Source organism: Hylobates moloch, unplaced genomic scaffold, assembly GCF_009828535.3.
Source record: "Hylobates moloch isolate HMO894 unplaced genomic scaffold, HMol_V3 SCAFFOLD_8, whole genome shotgun sequence".
In the NCBI taxonomy this organism is placed as follows: Eukaryota; Metazoa; Chordata; class Mammalia; order Primates; family Hylobatidae; genus Hylobates; species Hylobates moloch.
Genome location: NW_026652283.1, coordinates 98,100 through 118,565, shown reverse-complemented (window position 1 = coordinate 118,565; position 20,466 = coordinate 98,100). Strand labels below are relative to the sequence as shown.

The following is a 20,466-nucleotide window of genomic DNA, read 5'->3' as shown; positions in this document are numbered from 1 at the left end:
TATCATTTCTGTCCTTGGAGTGCAAGAAACTGCATCCAAGCCCAGGATAAATGCTAATAGCTGCCAGCATGGAGGGAAGGAAGTGGGGGCCAGGCTGTTCCCTGTGGCATTCCAGGGGGCACTTCCCAGTGTCCAGGCTGCACTGCCCAAGATGAATGGAGAAGAGCGACAATGAGAGGGGATCCTCTGCAGGATTACGGGTGTGGTGAAATTCTTCTCCTTTTTGAAACTGCCTTGTTTCAAAATAATAATAATAATAATAAATATTAATAAAATATAATATTTTTACAATAAGTGAAATGTAGAAAGAAAAAAAAACAGTGCACAGGCCTACAGAGGGCTTCCCTTTCCATGCTCTTTTGCTCCAATACTGTACTTCAGCAGAGGGTCAACATTCGCACCCCACTACCTGCCGTTTGTTTTGCTTTGCAATTGCCCTGGGTCCCTCCATGAGCAGTTTCCATCCCTGGCCATGCAGAATGCCTTCTTGCAGAATCCCTGGTAGAGGGCCTTGGGGATTAGACAGTGCAACCCCTCATGCTATGGTTGAGGAAGCTGGGCCCAGAGAAGAGGGGGATGCCTTGTGCCTTGTCTAAGTCAGTGTGGTAGAAGCACCAGCTTCTTCTGGAAGTCCAGGTGCTGCCCTGCTCTGCCCTTCCCCTCGGCTCCCTTCCAAATCCCAAGCTTCTAGGTCACGCAACACTTTCTCTTACTCCTCTGGCTCTTTGAAGGAAATAATGTACACAGTGGTCCATTTCCAGGATGAAGTGCCTTGAATCGGCTTAGGTCAGCAGACTACAGAAGAAACAGGATATACCAGGCCCCTGCTTGGATAGCTGATGCCTGCTCGTTGGCCTCCCCCACTTCCCCACCATCCCCCTTCCCCCTACTTCCCCACTCGTTAGTTGCCCTCCCCGAACCAAGGAAGTTTGGTCTAAGATGAAAGTTTACTAGCCTACAAAATAGTTCATTTTGTTTGTTCTTATCAGCCTGCCCAGCTACTTAGGTCGTAAAAAAAAAACTTTACGCGCCCCTGAGCTAACTAGGATTGCAATGCATTGTGGGCTGCAACAAAATGCAGCAAAACAACCCTAAAAAAACCACGTACAGCCCCTACCCAGCAATGAACAGGCATCGTCCGGGAAGACTGTAACCCCATAGTACTCAGCCTATGAGGAACCAGGGGAGAGACCTGTGCACTAGGGGATAAACTGCTTGTTGAAACTGTGCTGGCTGTGCCTGCTCATCAGATACCCGATTTTGTAAAATCGTCATTACAAGTCTCACTTTTGCTGCTCTCCGGGTCTCTGAGTCCATTCTTTGGGTTTGGACGGGTGAGTCTGTTTCTCACAACCTGGTGGCCCCTATGGGGATTTCCATGCCTGCACGGAGTGAGACTCCAGCTGAGAAGGGAGATGTGTCCCACTTGATTTGTGTGGCCCACTCTGTCCTGGTGTCTCAGCTCCCTGAAGAAGCCACAGACAAACCCGAAACTGTTATTCAGGAGACAACTAAAGTGACACAGGGAGAAAAGCAGGCACTGTGCCAACCAGGCAACCTCACGCATGCTCCAAGGTAGGAAAATTGGACTGTGAGTACTGCTTCGTGGCTGTGCATTTTCGGAGGTCTTGGGGTGTGTAAGAAACCTCCAGTAAGGGAGGCTGAGTACCCAGGGAAAAGCTCAGACACAGAGACTAACCAAAAATGGGAAACAAGAATTCTAGGCCTAGAGAACAGAGGAAAGAGGGAACTAAAGAGAACCCTTCTGACAGTCCCCCAAATAGTCCGCTGGGGAGAATGCTGCAGGTTTGAAGGGATAGTCCTCAAACCAGGGACAAGGAAAAGCAAAAGATGATAAAGTTTGTTGTTTTATCTGGCCCCAAAAGCCCATTTGTCAACCTTTGGTCTTTTGGCCTAAGTTTGGCTCAGATGAGGATTGGGTGTGCCAAGCTTTAATTCTCTGTGAATAATAAAATTCCATCCTCACAAGAGGAGACAAGTTATGCTCTTTGTTGGATTAGTGAATTAACCCCCATGTTCCCCTTAAAAAAGAAGAAAAAGAGCATAGTAAAAAGCCCTCACCCAATGAAAAGCCCTGGGATCCCCTAACACACTTGCCCCCCATACATCTCAGGAAGAACAGAACAGGGAGATCAGGGGGCAACAGGAAGGCCAGAGGAAGAGGAATCTGGGGGTCATGAAGAAGCTAAACCCAAAGCTCCCTTAAATCCTTATCCAAGCTTGAGGAAAGAATTACGACGATGTAAGAAGGACATTGAGAATTTCCCCATTCCTTCTAAACAGCAGATGTCTAACAGGTACCCTCCTAGAGAAGTCTCTACGGGACAGAGAGGAGTTGGGTTTGTGAGTGTGCCTCTAACAAGTACTGAGGTTCGCAATTTTAAAAAGAAAATGAGGCCGCTCTGGGAAGACCCCCCTCAGTTTAGCAGAGCAGCTGGATCAATTTTTAGGACCCAATTTTTATACTTGGGCTAAGATAATGTCAATCATAAATATTCTGTTTCCTGGGGAAGAGAGGGGAATGATTATAAGGGCAGCCATGACCATCTGGGAGAGACCCCAGTCTCCCGGGGAAGGAGTCCTGCCAGCTGAGCAGAAATTCCCAAATGCAAATCCCAGATGGGATAACAATAACCTCAGAGATCAGGCCCCGATGCAGGACCCAAGGGAGCTAATAATTAAAGGGATTAAAAAGTCCACTCTTAGAACACAAAATGTCTTGAAAGCATTCGAAATCCAACAGTAAAAAGAGAAGACTCCCTCTGCATTTCTGCAGAGGCTCAGGGATCAAATAAGAAAATATTCAGGATTAGGTCCAGAGCACCCAGTAGGGCAAGGCCTTTCAGAAGTTAATTTGTGACAAAAGCTGGCCTGATATTACGAAGAAACTGCAAAAGATGGATGGGTGGAATGAAAAATCGATTAAGGAATTACTGAGGGAAGCTCAGAAGGTTTTTATAAGAAGAAAGAAAAGAGAAACTGGAAAAGGGGGAAAGAAAAAGTAAAAAAGAAAACTGGAAAGAGAAAGGTGAGGAAATGGCCAATGCAGAGAGAGAGAGAGTTAAGCTGCTGACCCTGAAGGCAAGGGAGAGCCGGCCACACAGCTGTGTGTGGAAGCTGGCTGCTGAAAGCTGTTGATAAAAGTTGTTACTGAATCTTTGCTGTTTGGGCAGAGCTGTCCCTCTTTGCAGATTGTCGGGGGCCAGGGCCCAGCACGGTTTAGCTTATGCCCAGAAAGGGAAAGAGGAAGAAACTAAGGGTGAGGGAAAAAGGAAACGGGATGATAGAGAGAGACAGAAAAAGGAAACGAATGAGAGCGAGAGACTGGGAAAGATCAAAGCCAGACACCGAAGTTGAGACCGGGGAGAAAAATAATGCAAAAGGAAGAAAGAGTACAAGAGGAAGTGAGAGGATGTGGAGAGGCTGGCAGGGCTGGGGGAAGGTTCTAGAGGCTCCAGCAACAAGGAGGTGCCGGGAAAGGGTGCAGTGTGGCCACTGAGGAGGGACAGGGTCTGGGAACTAGAGGATGCAAGTGAGAAGGGCATATGGGGGAGAGTTTAGGATCAGGCTGCTTGAGGGTTGCCTACGGCAAAGACTAGATGGCTGTTTCTCAGGAGGCGGTAGAAAGGATTCGGGTTATGGAAGGGTAAATGGACGAGATGACCATTAAGGTTTGTTGCTGTTTTACTGAGAGGCTGTAAGTCCACCGGGGCAGCTGTCAGTAAGGCTGCAGAAAGGCTGGGGGGGCTACATAAGGAAGACCCAAACTAGGGTGGTAAACTCAAAGGATAACAGGGCCAGCAAATGGTGAGAGGGAGGGCTGCAGGGCTGGATGGAGACTGTGGCTAACTGAAGAGGGCACACCTCTGCAGAGGGGCCGCAGCTGCTCGAATGTTCTCACGGTGCTGGCCCTGTATTGCCAGATTGTCTGCTCTGTCAGAGGCCAGAATTCTGACTTTTTATGTGAAGTAGGATTTTTAAATGCTGGTGATCAGTTAAAAAAACTTAATAACCCAATACAGGTGAAAGAAAATGCCAGTTTGCAATCCCTGAAGTAGAGACAGCGTGTGCTGGGGAGAAGTCCGCCAGGATCCTTTGAGGTGGGGTGTATAAAAGTTCTGTTTCCCAGAGCCGGGCTGGGCCAGGGGGTGATCCTTGCAGCTGAGGGGAGGAAAAGCCACTGAATCCCCTCCCAGAGCGGGAGAAACCTGAGACTCTTTGCAGTTGCTGGGTCACCAGCGGGGGTGGCGTGGAATACAAACAGTGCAGCTCTCTGCCTGCCAGGGAGACGGATGGTGCCTTCAAAAGCAAAGAAGGAACCAGGGATGCCTTTGCTGATGAGAGTGCCCATCAGGGAAGGCGCCACAGGCTGGCAGCTCTTCAAACCAGCAGCTCTTGCCCCAGAGCCAGACCCGGCAGAGCCCGGCCAAAGAGACCCTGAAAGGCCGGCTGGTCAGCCCCTTGCCTCCTCGAGTTCCTCCTAGGGTCAGTGGGTCCTGGAGAGGCGCCTAAATGAACTCCAGCCAGTTTCTTATGGAAATGAGAGGAGAATAAGAAGGTATCAGACCATAACTGTTTAGATATGATAGAATATCAAACTAAAGTTAGACCAGACCTTAAATTCCACTACTCGATGGAATGAGGCTGTTTGTGGATAGGCCATCCCGAGTGATAGATGGTAAAAGACACAACGTCCAGGCTGTCATTGATGGAAACAAACAAACCTTATGAGGAAAAGGTAGATTACCCAATAACTGCTCAGCCCAAACCTGTGAATTATATGCTCTCAACCAAGCCCTGAAGCTCGTGTAACGCCAAGAAGGCACTGTACATGCTAATTCCAGATACGCCTATGGAGTAGTACACACCTTTGGAAAGATCTGGACAAAGTGGGGCCTAATAAATAGCAGGTGGAAAGAATTGGTATATGGGAAACTGGTGAAACAAGTGTTAAAAAGCCTCCCGCTTCCAGCAGAGGTAGCCATAGTTCATGTAAACGGCCATCAGAAAGGAAACACTGCAGAAGCTGTAGGGAACAGGCTTGCAGATAAAGCTGCTAAGCAGCCTCCCCAGAGGAAGAAGTTAAACTCTTCGGCCTAATCCCAGATATCCCTAAGATGGTATTAAAACCCCAGTTTTCTAAAGACGAGGAGGAAGAGCTGGGCAAGATAGGGCCACTCAAACTGAGGAAGGGAGGTGGGTGCTCCCTGATGGGACCGGAATGATAAGCAAACTCATAAGGAGAGAACTGACATCCATACTCCATAAGGGAAGTCACTGGGAACTGACATCACTCCATAAGGGAAGTCACTGGGGTCCCCAGGCCATGTGTGATGCAATACTCAAGAATTATGGGTGTATAGGGATTTATACCCTTGTTAAACAAGTGTGTGGGTGTTATGTGACCTGCCAGAGAATAAACAAAAAGTTAGTTAGAAAACAGACTACCAGCCGGGCGCGGTGGCTCACTCCTGTAATCCCAGCACTTTGGGAGGCTGAGATGGGCAGATCACGAGATCAGGAGATCAAGACCATCCTGGCTAACACAGTGAAACCCCGTCTCTACTAAAAATACAAAAAAATTAGCTGGGCGTGGTGGCGGGCGCCTGTAGTCCCAGCTACTCGGGAGGCTGAGGCAGGAGAATGGTGTGAACCTGAGCCGAGATTGACACTGCACCCACTTGGGGATAGACGACGGTCTCATAAAGAAAACAGACTACCGGAGGGAAACCTCCTGGGTTAAGGCCATTTCAAAGCATTCAAGTAGATTTTACAGAAATGTCCAAAATAGGGAGACTAACGTATCTGCTGGTAATGGTAGACCACCTCTCCAGGGTGGAGGCCTTCCCCTCCCAGCTGCCACTGCCGTGGTCAAAATAATCTTAGAACAAATTATACCCAGATTTGGCCTGGTAGAAAATATTGATTCAGACAATGGGAGCCACTTTAACTTGAGGGTGCTAAGGGAATTACAGAAAGTGTCCCTGCTGGAGACAGCAACACACTCCAGTCTTTCTTCATCAGCAGCTGTCCTTCCTGTTTTGTTTTTTTAATCATAACAAAAGAAATCTCTAAAAACGTCCTTTCTTAAGCCATTCCACGGTCTCTTGAGGGCAGTAAAATGTCTTAAGAATGCCATATCTGATCAAATCACTCTTTCTATAGATTGTTTCTTCGTTTTTGGTTTGATGAAACAAATTAAAAACTCTTTGTCATACGAACAGATACAAAATCATTTTTATGGTCATGTTATTGGTCAGAAGATAAGTGAATGGGTGAAGACCTTTCAGAAGAGATAATAAAACAAAAGCACAAGAAATAGTGGGATTAGAAAAATCTCTGCGCCTACAGAGGTTACTCTTCCCGGAAGTGAGAAAAGAAGATCCAAAAGATTCCAACAAGAAGCTTCCAGTAAATGAAACAAGAACACATTTCCCAGAAAACTGGATAAAACTGCGTTACCGAATACCCTGGACTAGGGAAAGCTTAGATGTTCCTCGCGGCATCTCTCACTTGTTGTTCTGGAAGTATTATCTTTAGTTAGGGGTATTTCCTTAACTAATAAAGCCTAGCATTGTTGTTGTTGCTGTTTCTGTCCCTAAAAATATTCTCTGGGTCACTCCTCTCTTCAGTTTGGTTGCTCTGGTGCATTTACCTGATGGCACCTGGAGTCCACACACAGCCTCAAGGGGCAGGGCGGAGGGGCAGGGAAGAGAGGCCAGGACTTTTGAGGTCCTGAGCAATAACCTATGCCCTCTCAGCCACCCGCTGGCTGTGGCTGGGGACATGGGAAGCAGCTGTTCACCTTCCTGCCTCACCTTCACTTCCCATACTTGCCAACACCTGCCTTCTGCTATCCTCCTGCCCTGGTGGTTACAGGCTGCAACTGACAAGCACCTGGTTCAAAACCTAGCTCTGCTCTTCACCAGCTACATGGACCCTGGTCAAGGCATTCGTTGTCTCTGATCCTCAGTTTCCTTGTCTGTAAAATGGGAATAATATTTCTCCAGCTTCTATTAGGAGTTAAACAAGATAATTCTTGCATAGCACATAGCAAGCACTCAGGACATGGTGGCTAGTATTTGCTTCCTCTCCCTCATGGGTGGGAGACACAAAACAGACACAGAGTTAGCAGGACTTCTCCTCCAATCATCTCTAAACATGCTGCTGACAAAAAGTTGCGTGCCTTAACAAGCAGCAATTTGAGGGCAGCCCTGGCACCGACAGCTTTCCCAAGCACCCTCTGGCGAGAGCCCAGGTCAGATGAAGGGGCCAGTCTCAGAGGGTGCTCAAGGCCTGGCAGGGAAAATTACACGAGGAAATTGGCCTGGGCGAATAGTTGACTCCAAACAGGAGTTTCACATCCCAGCTGAGGAGAGCCCTCTGAGCAGAAAGTCAAAAATCAATGACAAGACAAAACCTTCCTAGTACTCTCTGGGATATTTTAATACCCCCTCCCAAAGTGTCAAAGTACTTTGACCTCTATTTTGGTTTTTATGCCTCCTGAATCTGGCGAGGAAGACACAAATGGGACAAAAATGCACAGGGTGGTAAAGTGACAGGTCACACAGTTCCTTAGGGCAGATTCCTGTAGCTCCTCGTCGGAATTCGGCCCATCTTCCTGGGCATGGAGCCCAGGCGGGCTGGATTCTGTTCTAACTACACAGCTCCTCAGATCACCCAGGAGCACATCTGCTCTCAAAGCCCAAACCACAGGAGCAAGCCCCCTGTCCCCAGGATGCTCCCCTCTGTGCAGGTGCCGCTCTGTCCCACCCCAGAGCCCAGTCTTCAAACCCCAGGATTCCGGCCCCCACCCTGCCCCTGCCAGCGGGCAAGATGCTCCCGCCACTGCAGGGGGCTTGTGGGGATTTTTCACCCCATCTCAACCTCTCCGAAGTCCTCTCCCAACCAACCAGTGAACCCTGAAGGAAACAAAACTTCCTTTAACCTCCCCTGCCGCCCTCGCCTTCCTGGGGCGGGAGGCAGAGACCCAGAGCTTGGGGCCAGGCAGGCAGGGCGGGCCTGCCCCATGGGGCCTGTGGGGAAGCCGAGGGTTTTTCTGCCCCTTTCTAGGGAAGGAGGACGCAGCTGTACCGCCCGACCCACCCACGCTGCCGCCCTAAGCCACCAGCGGGTGGTGCCGGTTTCTCAGCAGCCTGGATGCGACTCCTGGAGCAGGCACGTGAGGCCGCGGCGCCCCCGCCCAGCTGTTTGAAGACGTAACTGTATCGATTGAGAATTTAATTGCTCCGTAATCGCTGGGTAAACACTGGCTGGTCCATTGATCATGTTTCAGGCCCCATCACAGCCGATGGAAAGAGGCAGGAGAGGCGGAAATGCCCCAGCTATGCTAATGCAGGGGTCTCCCCGCGGCCGTTCTCGGAAGCGCGCCCCGTCCTCCAGGGTACCCCGCGTGGAGGCCTCGGCAGAGCCCCTGCCGTGCTGCTGCCTCGCGGCGACGACGCGAGCCACGTGGGCCACCAGGGCGGGCGGCCCGGGAGGGACTGGTTAGGGTAGGAGGTCCTCTAAAGGGGCGCAGTACGCCTCGCCAAGTGGGAAATGCAGACTACAGAATCTTTTTTTTTTTTAATGGGCGTGGGGAAAATGTAAAACCCAACGCAGAGAAAAATAAAACACTGGGAGGCTGCACACTAAAACATTAACATCAGTTAATTCTACATGATGAAGTCCCATTTATATTTTTGTATTTTTCACATTCCCAACAACTAGCGTATATGACTTATAATCAGAGAAAATAGATGTTATTTAAGATCCAGTGAAATGGCTGGGAGGATTTCTCTTGAGCGCTTAAAAAAAAATTCTAGCAGCAGCTCTTTGAAATGAGGTTGTGTGTAGGAGTTGGACCTGGGTTCACTGTCCAGCTCCAGAAATAATTAGCAGTGGTCCCTCGGTCAAGATGCGTAACTTCTCTCCATCCTGGATTCCTTATTTGTAAATGGGAATAACACCTATCTCACAGAATTACGCGAGATAAAATATCAAGAGTGCCCAGCACGATGTCCCTGGCACGTTCAATAATGTGTTCATTATGTCTTCCCTCTTGGAGTAAGGACGGGGTGGTTTAAAAGGAAGAAGCAAGGACCAGCAGTGAGTCAGTTCCGTTAGCAGAGGCTCAGAGTGCCCCTTAGACCCCTACCCAGACCCCTTCTTGCTCTGGAGGCCTACGGGTTGTTCTGTTTCCTGCCTAGCACCTCCCTCTCTTGAGCCCCGCCTCCCCTCCCGAGCCCCGCCTTCCCGCCCGCCTCCTGTCCCGCCTCCCTTCTGAGCCGCCTCCCTCCTAAGCCCGCCTCCCTCCGAGCCGCCTCCTCCTGACCCGCCTCCCTCCTGAGCCCCGCCTCCCTCCTAGCCCGCCTCCCTCCTGACCCGCCTCCCTCCTGAGCCGCCTCCTTTGAGCCCGCCTCCTCCTGCGCCTCCTTCCCCCCTCCCCCCTCCTCCGACCCCGCCTCCCCTCCTGAGCCCCTCCCTCCTGAGCCCCGCCTCCCTCCTGAGCCCCGCCTCCCCTCCGACCCGCCTCCCTCCCGCCCCCCCCTCCCTCCGCCCCGCCTCTCCTGACCGCCTTCCCTCCTGAGCCCCAGCCCCCGCTCCCCCTCCTGAGCCCCCGCCTCCCCTCCTGAGCCCACCTTCCCCATCTTGAGCCCCACCTGGTCTCCTGAGACCCGCCTCCCCATCCTGAACTCCACCTCCCGTCCTAAGCCCACCTCCCCCTCCTGAGCCCCACCTCCCCCTCCTGAGCCCCACGTCCCCTTCCAGAACCCACCTCCCCCTCTTGAGCCCTCCTCTCCCTCCTGAAACCAGCCCCCTTCTCTTGAGCCCCACCCTCTCCCCCAGCCGCCTCCTCCCACTACTCTAATAGAAGCCCATCTTCCTCATCTTGGCCCCATTATCACCCTTGAGACAAATGGGCTCTATGCTGAGAGGCAGCTGGCCAGCTACCGGGTCATTGTCACCGAGAGCCTGAAAGGGAAGGGAGCCCGTAGGATCGAAAGTAGGGCTGCAATTACTGGCCTATTCAGCGCCCCAGAATAAAGCCCTGTCATTAGCTGGCAGCAGGGAGGCGGTCGGTAGGGGCAACGACCGGGGGGCGATCTTTTCTGTGGAGAAAGAGCCTGGCACGCAGTTGCTGCTTCCTGGCTGGCTGCTGGGAGGAGGCACTACCCCCAGCTCCCACCTGAGGGCCTAATTACCCTGGCAGACATAGATTGCCTTCCTAGGGGGTGTGGGGAACAGGGCACAGCAGAACCCATAATAACTCTATTTGGTCATCCAGCTTCGCAGGGCTTTGCCAGCCCCGTAGCTGCTCCACTGTACCCCAGATCGCTGACGCCCACCCTTTAGCTTCCCTTTGCAGACACCCACGCTTCCAGATGTGCTCAATTTCAGGTGTTCCCACTCCTGGGAGAATCACTCCCCGTCAGGCTCCCAGCCCCAAGACAGAGTTTCCCTGACACCAGCCCCAGCTGCTCCTCTGCAGGTGGCTGGGGAAGACTGTCCTGGCCTCGGTAGGGCTGAGGCTTCTCTGCCTCTTCGGGAGGGGTGAGGCTCTCTTCTGGCCCTGGGTCTTTCTGGGAGGGAGCAGACTTCCCTCTGGGCTAAGCAGCATCTCTACATCTCTGATCAGATAGATGAGCAGCCACTGCAGTGCCCCAGGGAGGGCACTCGCTCAGGAAAGGGACCCTTGCTCAGCCCCGGAGCTGGAGTGGGGGCCGGCCTTAGCCAGACTACAGAGGAGGAGGGCAAGGGAGATCCTGTGGCTGGCTGAGTCCACACACCAAAGGCCCTGACACCCGATTCACTGACTTCGGATTCCTTACTGGGGTCTCCTATGGAGGCCAACTGCTGATCCTAGAAATCCTCAGGAGGCCATGATTCCTACTGGCTGAGCTAGCGGGAAACCACACTGACAGGGGAGAAGCCAGACTGACAGGGGAGGAGCCAGACTGATGGGGGGGAGCCAGACTGACGGGGGAGGAGCCAGACAGATGGGAGGAGTCACACTGACAGGGAAGAAGCCAGACTGACAGGGGAGGAGCCAGACTGATGGGGGAGGAGCCTGGCTTGTCTCAGAGCTCCAGAGTCCATACCAGATCTCCTCAGAGGGCTGTGTGACCTACCCGCCTGTGCCAGCCCCACAGGCTGGCCTCTGACTGTGACACATTCCACTAGAGGAGCTTGCTGGGAAGTTGTGGCTGTGCTCTGGATGTGGGACAGCTGGGCTAGGGGAAGGGATGAGGTTTGGTGAAGGAATCGTTGATAGGGTTGGGAGCAGGGATGCTGAGAGTCTGATCAGGGAAAACTTATCTTAGCATAGAATTCCCCCAAGAAGCCAAGAGCAAACACATACACTGTTGGGCTGCCCAGAAAACATCCAGAGGGGCTCCCCTCAGAGAAGCCAGGATAGCCACATCAGACAGACAGACAGACAGACAGACAGACAGACAAAAACAGGCTCTAGGAAACTACAAATTAGACAGACAGGACAACTTGGAGTAACTGGGAACTAGAGACAGAGAGCAGCTGAAGCCCTGGACCATCTCGGGGGGCAAGCCTCCCTGTCCCCAGCCAGGGGGAGGGCCCCCATAGGCAGGGTGTATAGGCCCGTCCGTGAACCAACATTCAAGAGAATATCCCACCTCCCACACTCCCTCCCCGGAGCACCTCCTGTCCCCAACCTCAAAGCCCACACCTCCCAGGGGAAGGTGAACAACAAGGTGAAGAACAAACCTCTTGGAAACTAAGATCATGGGTTTCCTATCATCCACCTCAAACCCTGGAAAATAACCCTATTCCCTTGGAGCCCCAGCCCCTTGAGAGGGCAGCACCCCTCCCCTGCCCCACATCTACCTACATTCTGGCGTGCTGCTGGGCTGCCTCTCTCCCACTCCTTCCCACCTGGAGCTAGGGCTGTAGGTGGGCCCCACGCAGGCAGCAGGGGAGTGCTGGTGTGTGAGCGAGCATGCAGGCTGAGAGTGGATGGGAGGAGAGGCCACAGGAAGCCCAAGGGACAGTCTCTGTTGCCCGCCCCTGCCAGGCCTGGGCTTCTCAAGCGTGTGTTACCCATCCTCACTGAGGCCTGGTGCTTGGTGAGTATCAATAAAATGCTCACTGAATTGAGTTGAATTGATGGAGCTGGAGGCAGGCCAGACACCTTTTCTCTCTTCTCCTCCCCTACCAAGGAAGGCAGTTTCTAGGAAGAAGACTCAGGCCCTGTGTCTGAACAGTGAGGGCTCATGGGAAGGGGCCAGGGCACTCAGGGTCTTCCTCTCTATCATCCTGGTGTCTTCCACATCTCCACGCTCTCCTCTTTCCTTCTCCCTCCACCGTTTCATTCTCCCATTTCTCTTCTTCCTTCTAATTTCCAGGTGAGCAGTTTTCCTTCTGAGGGTACCCTAATGTCCCACTGCATGAGGAACTTCTCAAGGGTCCAAGTTGGCCTTATGTGCCTTTATGTCCCCAGGCCTGGCCCAAAACTTGTCACAGAGGACACCGAAAACATCAGCCTCCCATCTGCAACGTGGTTGGCTTCAGTAACTCCCATCCTTCCCTCAGCCCTGGATTTAAGGACCCCTAGGGTGTGCGGCCTCTCTGAGCCCTCCTCAGAGCCCCGCCTCTTTCTCTGACCTCTGCTGGCTCCCCTATAAGGGAAAATGAACAGCAATGCCTTTCATGGGGTGGCTGTCTGCACCCCAAGGTCACTAGCCACCACTTCCGATCACTGTCTAGTTATTTTCCAGAGGATAAAGGGGGAAAGATCACAGAATCATTGGATCTTAAACCTGAAAACGGTGAGCATGAGGCGTCCGGTGCCCTAAGCTTCCCGTGACCATGCTGGTCCTCGCTCTGTGACTGTAGACAAGTCTCTGGGTCCTCCGACCCTTACTCTCCTCTCATCCTCCAGGGACAAGAAGACCTGCCCAGTCTGGCCCCACTGAGCAGCTCAGAGGCTCGATGGGATGACAGGTGAATGCCACTTTTGAGACAGACCAAGCCCTTCACTATCCAGATGAGGAAACTGAGGCCCAGGGCAGTGGAGTAACTTGCCCAAATTCACTCCATAACGGGAGACTGAGAGACTGGGCAAATTTCAGGCCAGAATCCAAGTGGAGTAAAGAACAAGTCAAGAAAAGAGAAATGTGCAGAATAGAGACAGACAAACTGGTGGAAAAGAGAAAAGAGTGAGAGAGACTGACAGAACACACAGATCGGAGGGCGGGCGGGGAGCATGACATGGGCACAGAAGAGGAGAAACGAGAAACACAAGGGCAGAGAGACAGAGGCAGATGCGGAGGGAGAAGGCTGATCACAGGATGGAGAGAGAGCACCGGGAAGGGGGACAGGGAGGCACAGGGTAGGAGGATAACCCAGGAAAAAACAGAGGAGAAAGCTTAGGACTATGGCTCTAAAACCTGACTCCTCAACACTCCCGCTCCATCCCAAGGCTGTCAACGAATGCAGCCAGGGCTGAGAGAGCCTTAAAATTAAAGACAGGCACCTTGGCTGACTGGAAGAAGAGAAACTAGAAAGAAAGGTATAAATCCTTGATGTAAGAGGAAGGCTGGGCACTATGCATGGGCTGAGTGCACACCACTGTGTGCCAGGCACCCTGCCATGTGAGAGACATGAATATCCCCAATCAAATCAACTTTCCTGGCTGCTTACAAAAGTTAGCTTTTACATGGGCCGTTTAGAAGGAAGGAGCATACGTCTGGGGTGTGATTGACAGGGCATAATCACCTTAAAAGTTGGGAACGGCTCATTTGGGGTCCAGAGGGAGCAGAGAGAAACTGAAGTCTGAGGAAGGAGGTGAAAGCAAACAAATTACCCCACATGAGACTCAAGAGGAGGAGGCCCAATAGCTAGTGCAGTGGTACGTGCTTTGTTGTAACAGGAAGGAAGGTGGGGGTTCCCACCTGTGGGATGCCAGGTCGGAGCAGGCGGGCTTCTGCTCGGCGTCGGCAGCTGGGCAGCAGAACTGGTGCAGCACGGTCTCATTCCTGCGGGCAGAGCAGAGGGAGATCAGAGCTCCTGAGGCAGGCTGGGTCCCCGCCCTGCCTGATGCTAAAGCATTTCTGCCGTGAAATCTTGCTGCCCCTATCCCCGCCCTTTTGAAGCCCTGTGTAAAAATCAGGCAGCCAATCACTGCCCCTGGCAAGAGTGCAGCATTGATGCTCTGGCCATCAGAGTCCTCTTCAATCACCCATCAGGCTCAATTCAAATGCTACCTCCTGTGTGAAACCTCCTCGACCTCCCTGGCAACTCACCCTTCCTACTTCCGCACGCCCTCCCCGCAGCAGGCTCTTTCACGTGCATGTACCAAATGTCCTGCTGTGTTATCGTAGTTTGTTCTTTATGACCTGTGCTCCACCATGGTCCTGCAAGGTAGAACTAAGTCTGTTTGTCTAGGATGCACAGAACTGCATGCAGTGAATACTGTTAAGCTGATCATATACAAAGATACAAAACATTCATACAGGGACTTTAGTGTTGCCAGCTAAAAATCCAAGGAATGGTGCTTGATGAGGCATTTGGTGTAGATGAAAAAGCCAACCCAGGAGGCAGGGACCTGGGTTCTAGTCCCAACTCTACAGTTCAGCAGCTGTGTCACACGTGGCTCACCTTTTCTGGGCTTCAGCTGACTTACTAATGAAATAAGGGAGTTGAACCAGCGAAGTGGTTCTCAGCCCTAGCTGCATATTAGAATCATGAGGAGATTTGTAAAACAACTTATGCCTGGACCCTTCCCTTCCCCCCAGGACTCTGATTTATGTGGTCTGGCATCAGTCCAGGGCACTGGGACTTTTTAACAAACTCCCAGGTGATTCTAAAGGCAGCCAGGATTGAGAGGCACTAGACTAGAGGATTTCCAAGGTCCCTTCCACCTCTAAAATGCTGTGATTGCAATATCCTCTTTGAGCCAACCTGGGATTCAATATTGAAATTACTTTTGGATAAAGATACACTGACCCATTGCCTTCTCTTCCTCAATAAGCAGTTGCCGTCCTGGGCATTACTGAGTCAGAGAACGTCAAACCTGGAAGGGCCCCCAGAGATCATCCGAAAGGGATTTTCAGAATTCCTTCAGCTTCAGAACACTTTGTCCAAACCAAATCTTTACTGGAAGCCTATTTTGTAAAACAACACAAGTAGAATATCTCCATGGCTGGGGGAAGGGGCATCTGCACCACTTCCCAGACCTCCTAGCCCCGAATTTGGTAGCCACCTCCCAAGCACCTGCTAGGGGCCCACAGGGTCTGAGAGTGTAGACAGGAAATGCTGAATTTAGCTATCTGCATGGAAGAAAGAACGCTGGAGCCTATCTTAATTTTTGTTGGTTTGTTTGTTTTTTTAGAGACAGCGCTTTGCTCTGTTGCCCAGGCTGGAGTGCAGCGGTGTGATCATAGCTCACTGTAACCTTGGCCTTCTGGGCTCAAGCAATCCTCCTGTCTCAGCTACAGGCATGTGCCACCAGGCTCAGCTAATTTTAAAAAATTTCACAGAGACAGAGGTCCCACTATGTTGCCCAGCCTGGTCTCGAACTCCTGGCCTCAGGCAATCCTCCCGTCTTGGCCTTCTAAAGCACTGGGATTACAGGCATGAGCCATCACACCTGTCTGAGCCAACCTTAATTTGACAAAAAATAAATTCCAGAAAGGCTATATGTTTAAATGAGAGAAATTAAAAGGAAAAAATCAGAAGGAAGCTTAGGAATATAGCTTATGTGTTGAGGAGATTTTAAAAACAAAATGGGAAACTGAAAAGCCATTAAAAAAAGATAAACATGTCTGACTACATAAAATGAAGAAAAAAAATCTGTATGAAAACAAATACCCTAACAAGTCAAAAGACAAACGATAGACTAGGAAAATATACGTGCAAAATATATGACAGAAGGCAAGTTAATACTCTGCACTGAGCTCCAGCACATGCATAGTGCAAAGACAAACCCAACAGATAAAACAGCCAACGTTCTCTTCGTTGACAGAACGAGAACCCTAAAGAGCCAACAAATGCACTTTACATCTATGCTATTCTGCCTCACAAACTCAAATTAAGAACAGATTCATAGCCAATGGAAAGATGCTTACTAGTAAATAGGAAAAGGCAAATTAAAGTCACGCTGAGATGCCATTTCTCATCCATCAGACTGGTTGGTACCCATTAAAAAGACTGCTAACTATGAGTGCTGGTGAGGATATGGAGAGAGGGGTGCCCTGACCCATTATCTGTGTAGATGTGAATTATGAAGTGTTTATGGAAATGTAAACCAAAAATAAAATTCTAAGCCCCCCAGTTAACTGAATGGACCCTCTTCTCAGCCAAGGGCATTCCAAAGAAACCTAGTTCAGGCCATGATGGGAAGTAGGGGTAGGACATGCCTCCTTATCCCCTCCTCCCTTAGGAATTCAGGCACAGCTGACCAGCATTAACATTTAACAGAAAACATTAAAACAGTCTTAACAGAGCTCTTGAGACTGAAAAAACAGACTCTTTGTAGCAATAAGACAAATTTGTAGCAAATTCCAACCTGACTCCAGTATCGCCTCACATGACAGGTAGCAGGCGCTGAAAGAAGCTGAACCATCTTACAGCAAAATACATTTCTTTTATATATACTGGCCCTGCAAATATGTCTCAGAAATGGCCCTGGAAACTGTCTCTTGGGAAAATCTACATTCTGTAGAGAATCCTCTTCCTGTTTCAGGTCTTTTCCCTGATCCAGGAGAAAATCAGTTAAGAGTCTCGCACCTTTTTAAGTCTGATAAGAAAAACTTACAATCTATTCTCTCTGAAGCCTGTACCTGGAGCCTTCATCTGCATAATAAGGACCTTGGTCTTTACACCGTCTCATTTTAACCCAGACACTCCCTTCTACTGATTCCATGGCTTTTGATAATAACGACTCTTTCAACCAATTGTCAATCAGAAGATCTTTAAATCCACCTGTGACCAGCATATTTCAAATTGTCCCACCTTTCCAGATTGAACCAGTGTACACCTCGGTTCAGTCTCACTTTCTTACTTCCATAAGTCACTGATGTCTCATGTCCCCCTAAAACGTATAAAACAAAGCTGCAGCCCAACCACCTTGGGTACATGTTCCTAGGGCTTCTTAAGACTGTGCCTCAGGCCACGGTCACTCACATTTGGCTCAGAATAGATCTCTTCAAGTATTTTACAGAGTTTGACTTTTTTCTTCAACAGAAGCATTGTTTTGAGTGTGGTGGTGGAGGGGGAAATGCAAACAGCCCAAGTCCTCATCAATCAGGAAATGGTTGAATAAGCTGTAATACCTTCAACCATACCATGGAATTACGCCACCTATTCAAAAAGAACTAGTTAGCACTCTATCTCTCAGTCTGATGGATTTCCACAACATATTGTTAAATGAGAAAAGCAAGTTGCAGAGAAATATATAAAGAGTGATCCCAATTTTATAAAATAAAAAATGACTCCTCTCACCAAATGCAAATTCTTTGCATGTGTACTCTATTTATATATGAATGCAAACTCAACTATTAACATTGGCTACCTCAGCAGATGAGGGCAGGGAAAAAACACGGAGGTAGGAAAGGAAAAGGGAAAGCAATGCTTAGGGTAAAATGTTGACTGACAATGTTAAATATAAATTCCCATGTGTGATATTACCGTAAATCCATTAAAACTGAATATGAACCTCGGTAAGAGCTGGAAGATGTTAGAAACCAACACAAATATTGATGTCATTTCACAGACTAGACCATGGGCCATGTTTATCTTGGAATTTGTTCGTTTAATACATTTTTTGTTACAGATTATATATAATCTATAGGTCATAGACTAATAATTGATGCAACAAACATAAATTTTTTAAAGGGCAATAAAGAAAATAATTGAACCTGAGCCCTCATTTTACAAATGAGAAAATTGAGGCTGAGTGGAGAAGTGATTTACCTACAGTGGTTCCCCGGCCAAAATTCCAGGTCAGTCTTCCAGCCCGAGGTTCATTCCCGGGGCAGATCAAAGACTTTAGAGAACTGTCTGAAACCTAAACATCTTTTGATGGCACCCAAGGCTTCCTGGCCTGCAGAAAAGGGGAAAATGGAATGACGAGATGGAGCAAGAAGGGCCCAGAGCCCAGACAATGCGGGGTAGGTGGACCCAGGTGTGCAGTACAGGGGAGAGCCTGCACCCCCAGTTCCAGGCCTCCTGCTGCTCTGGGGTCCCAGGACAGGTTTGGAATTCCTGACAAAAGCCATCAAGAGCACAGGCAAAGAGGCACTGCTTGTTCACTACCCACAGCGCTGGCATTTCCGGAAGGAAAGTTCACCCACATGGTCACAGGCTGGCACAGTGGTGCCTGGGGGGACTCTGTTCTGATCTTGCCTCTGTTTCCCAGAGGGCTTCCTCCCAAGGTTAGGAGCCCCTCCTCTGTCCAGACGCTGAGGGCAGGCACCTGCTGGTCCTCCCAGGTCCCCAGACTCAGCAGTGACACATGTGATGGGTAACTGAATGTCCCCAAGTCCTTCAGCACCTTGGGCTTGGGCTAATAGTGCTGTGGGGCTTCTGCTGCCACTGGGGGACAGTTCAGCCAAGAAGGGAGCTTGTCTTCCAGTTCGGCCTCTGAGCTCCTCCGTCCACCTCCTGCTCCTTGGGTCTCCTCAGCCTAGGCCAGAACCCTTCTTGTCTTCTTTCAGGGTTTAGCTCATGCTGAATTGTAAGTCCTGCCTTGCCTGCCTTTGACCAGCCTGGCCACCCACCCTGCCCAAGGTCATGGTCTAAGTTTCCTGACCTGGGTATGTCTTAGCTTAAGTTTCCTAAGGTCACACAGCTAGGTAGTAGCAGAGCCTAAACCCCAGGCAGCCTCCTGTCAAGGATCATGCCCAGAACTCTTCTTCAAAGGGTTTTTGGCCAGTGGGCATTCATGTGTTCATTCACCAACCCCGGGCAGGGAATCCCTAGTGCCTAGATCAGTGCCTGGTATAATGATGGTACTCAATGCTTGAGTATGCAAAGAAGCATCACGCAGTCCCTGTCTCAGGGAGTCCACCAGCTAAGAGAATGCCTTAGTCTGTCTGTGTTGCTATAAAAGAATATCTCAGGCTGAGTAACTTACAAAGAAAAGAAGTTTATTTGGCTCACGGTTCTGCAGGCTGAACAAGAGGCATGGCTCCAGCATCTGCTTCTGTGAGGCCTCAGGCTGCTTCCATTCATGGTGGAGGGGGAAGGGCAGCCAGTGTGTGCAGAGATGACACAGCAAGAGAAGAAGCAAAAGAGAGAGGGGAGGGAGGTGCTAGCTCTCAGGGGAACTAACAGAGTAAGAACTCACTCACCCCCAACTCCCCAGAGAGGGTGTTAATCTATTCACGAGGAAGCCACTCCCATGGCCCAGATACCTCGAGTCAGGCCCCACCTCCAGCTCTGGGACCGAATTTCCACATGAGTTTGGAGGGGACAAACATTCAAACCATAGCAGAGAACATTCACGTCAAGAAAGGCCCAAGCTCCTGTTTGGTTGTAGCTGGAAAGGAGCCACACTGAGACTGTGGACAGAGGGATCATTGCCTAGGTCATCCTCGGACGCTGCCTCCAAGCTTCTTCCCGAATCCTTAGTCTTCAGGCCATAGCCTTCCCCTCTCTCTCTCTGCCTTGCTCTCTCCCCACCCTCCCTGGAACACTGCCACCATAGCAGACGGACATTGGACACCAGGGGCTGGCAAGGTGAGCAGGGGACAGGAGGTAAGGGACGGGATCTCTTGGTGGCACCAACCTGAGGTTGTTTCCAGGATGTCCCATCAGAATGTGTCCACCTGGGAGGCAGGGGACCGTGGGCACAACCTGTTTCTGTCCACAGACCCCGGAGTAAGGCTTTCTCAGCTCAGGAGGGCTGGCTTGAGGTCCTGCCACCACCCTCACACCCCAGTGAAGCTTTGTGGGGTCCATGCCAGGTGCACCAGTTCTCCACAAGTGGATCACAATCCCTATGTGCATTCATTTAAGTCCTTATCTCTCAAAGCCTCAGTTTTCTTGCCAGTAAAGCTAGGATAATAGTAGCTCCTGCATCTTGCAGGGCTTTTAGGAGAGCAAATACAACAGCGAATGGCAAGGCACATTATAAAGGCAAAGGCCACACAAAAGCGCCTTTTATTCATTCACCTTCCTGACCCAGCCCTTTTATTTCATCTGTGCAAATGACAGAAAGAAAGGAAGTATTTCTTCCTCAGATAATGCTTCTTGCATTCTTGAAATCAACCAGTGCTGCATTTTGTGAGCACCAAGAGGCAGAAAATGTCTCCTCAATAAAGCAGGAACCAGCTGTTCTCAGAACCTGCTTCCCAGGGGCTCCACACTCAACACGCTCAGCTCTCTGTACCTGATTCGTCACACCAGGGCAGACGGTGGCATGCAGCATCTCTGCATCCCTATTTCATTGTGGCGGAAACTGGGGCC

At 50.4% G+C, this 20,466-nt stretch overlaps 1 protein-coding gene across 6 annotated transcripts in view; it reads right to left on the bottom strand.

The window, feature by feature from the left end:
* Positions 1-20,466, bottom strand: part of IQSEC3 (IQ motif and Sec7 domain ArfGEF 3) — a 114,042-nt gene that overhangs the window by 68,784 nt on the left and 24,792 nt on the right. For 5 of the 6 annotated variants that reach the window (XM_058442818.1, XM_032159219.2, XM_058442819.1 and 2 more), the window contains exon 2: positions 13,950-14,033. In XM_058442818.1, coding sequence (XP_058298801.1) covers positions 13,950-14,033 — 84 coding nt within the window. Of the gene's footprint in view, positions 1-13,949; positions 14,034-20,466 lie in introns of those variants that run through there. The other variant, XM_058442820.1, reaches the window with a different exon arrangement.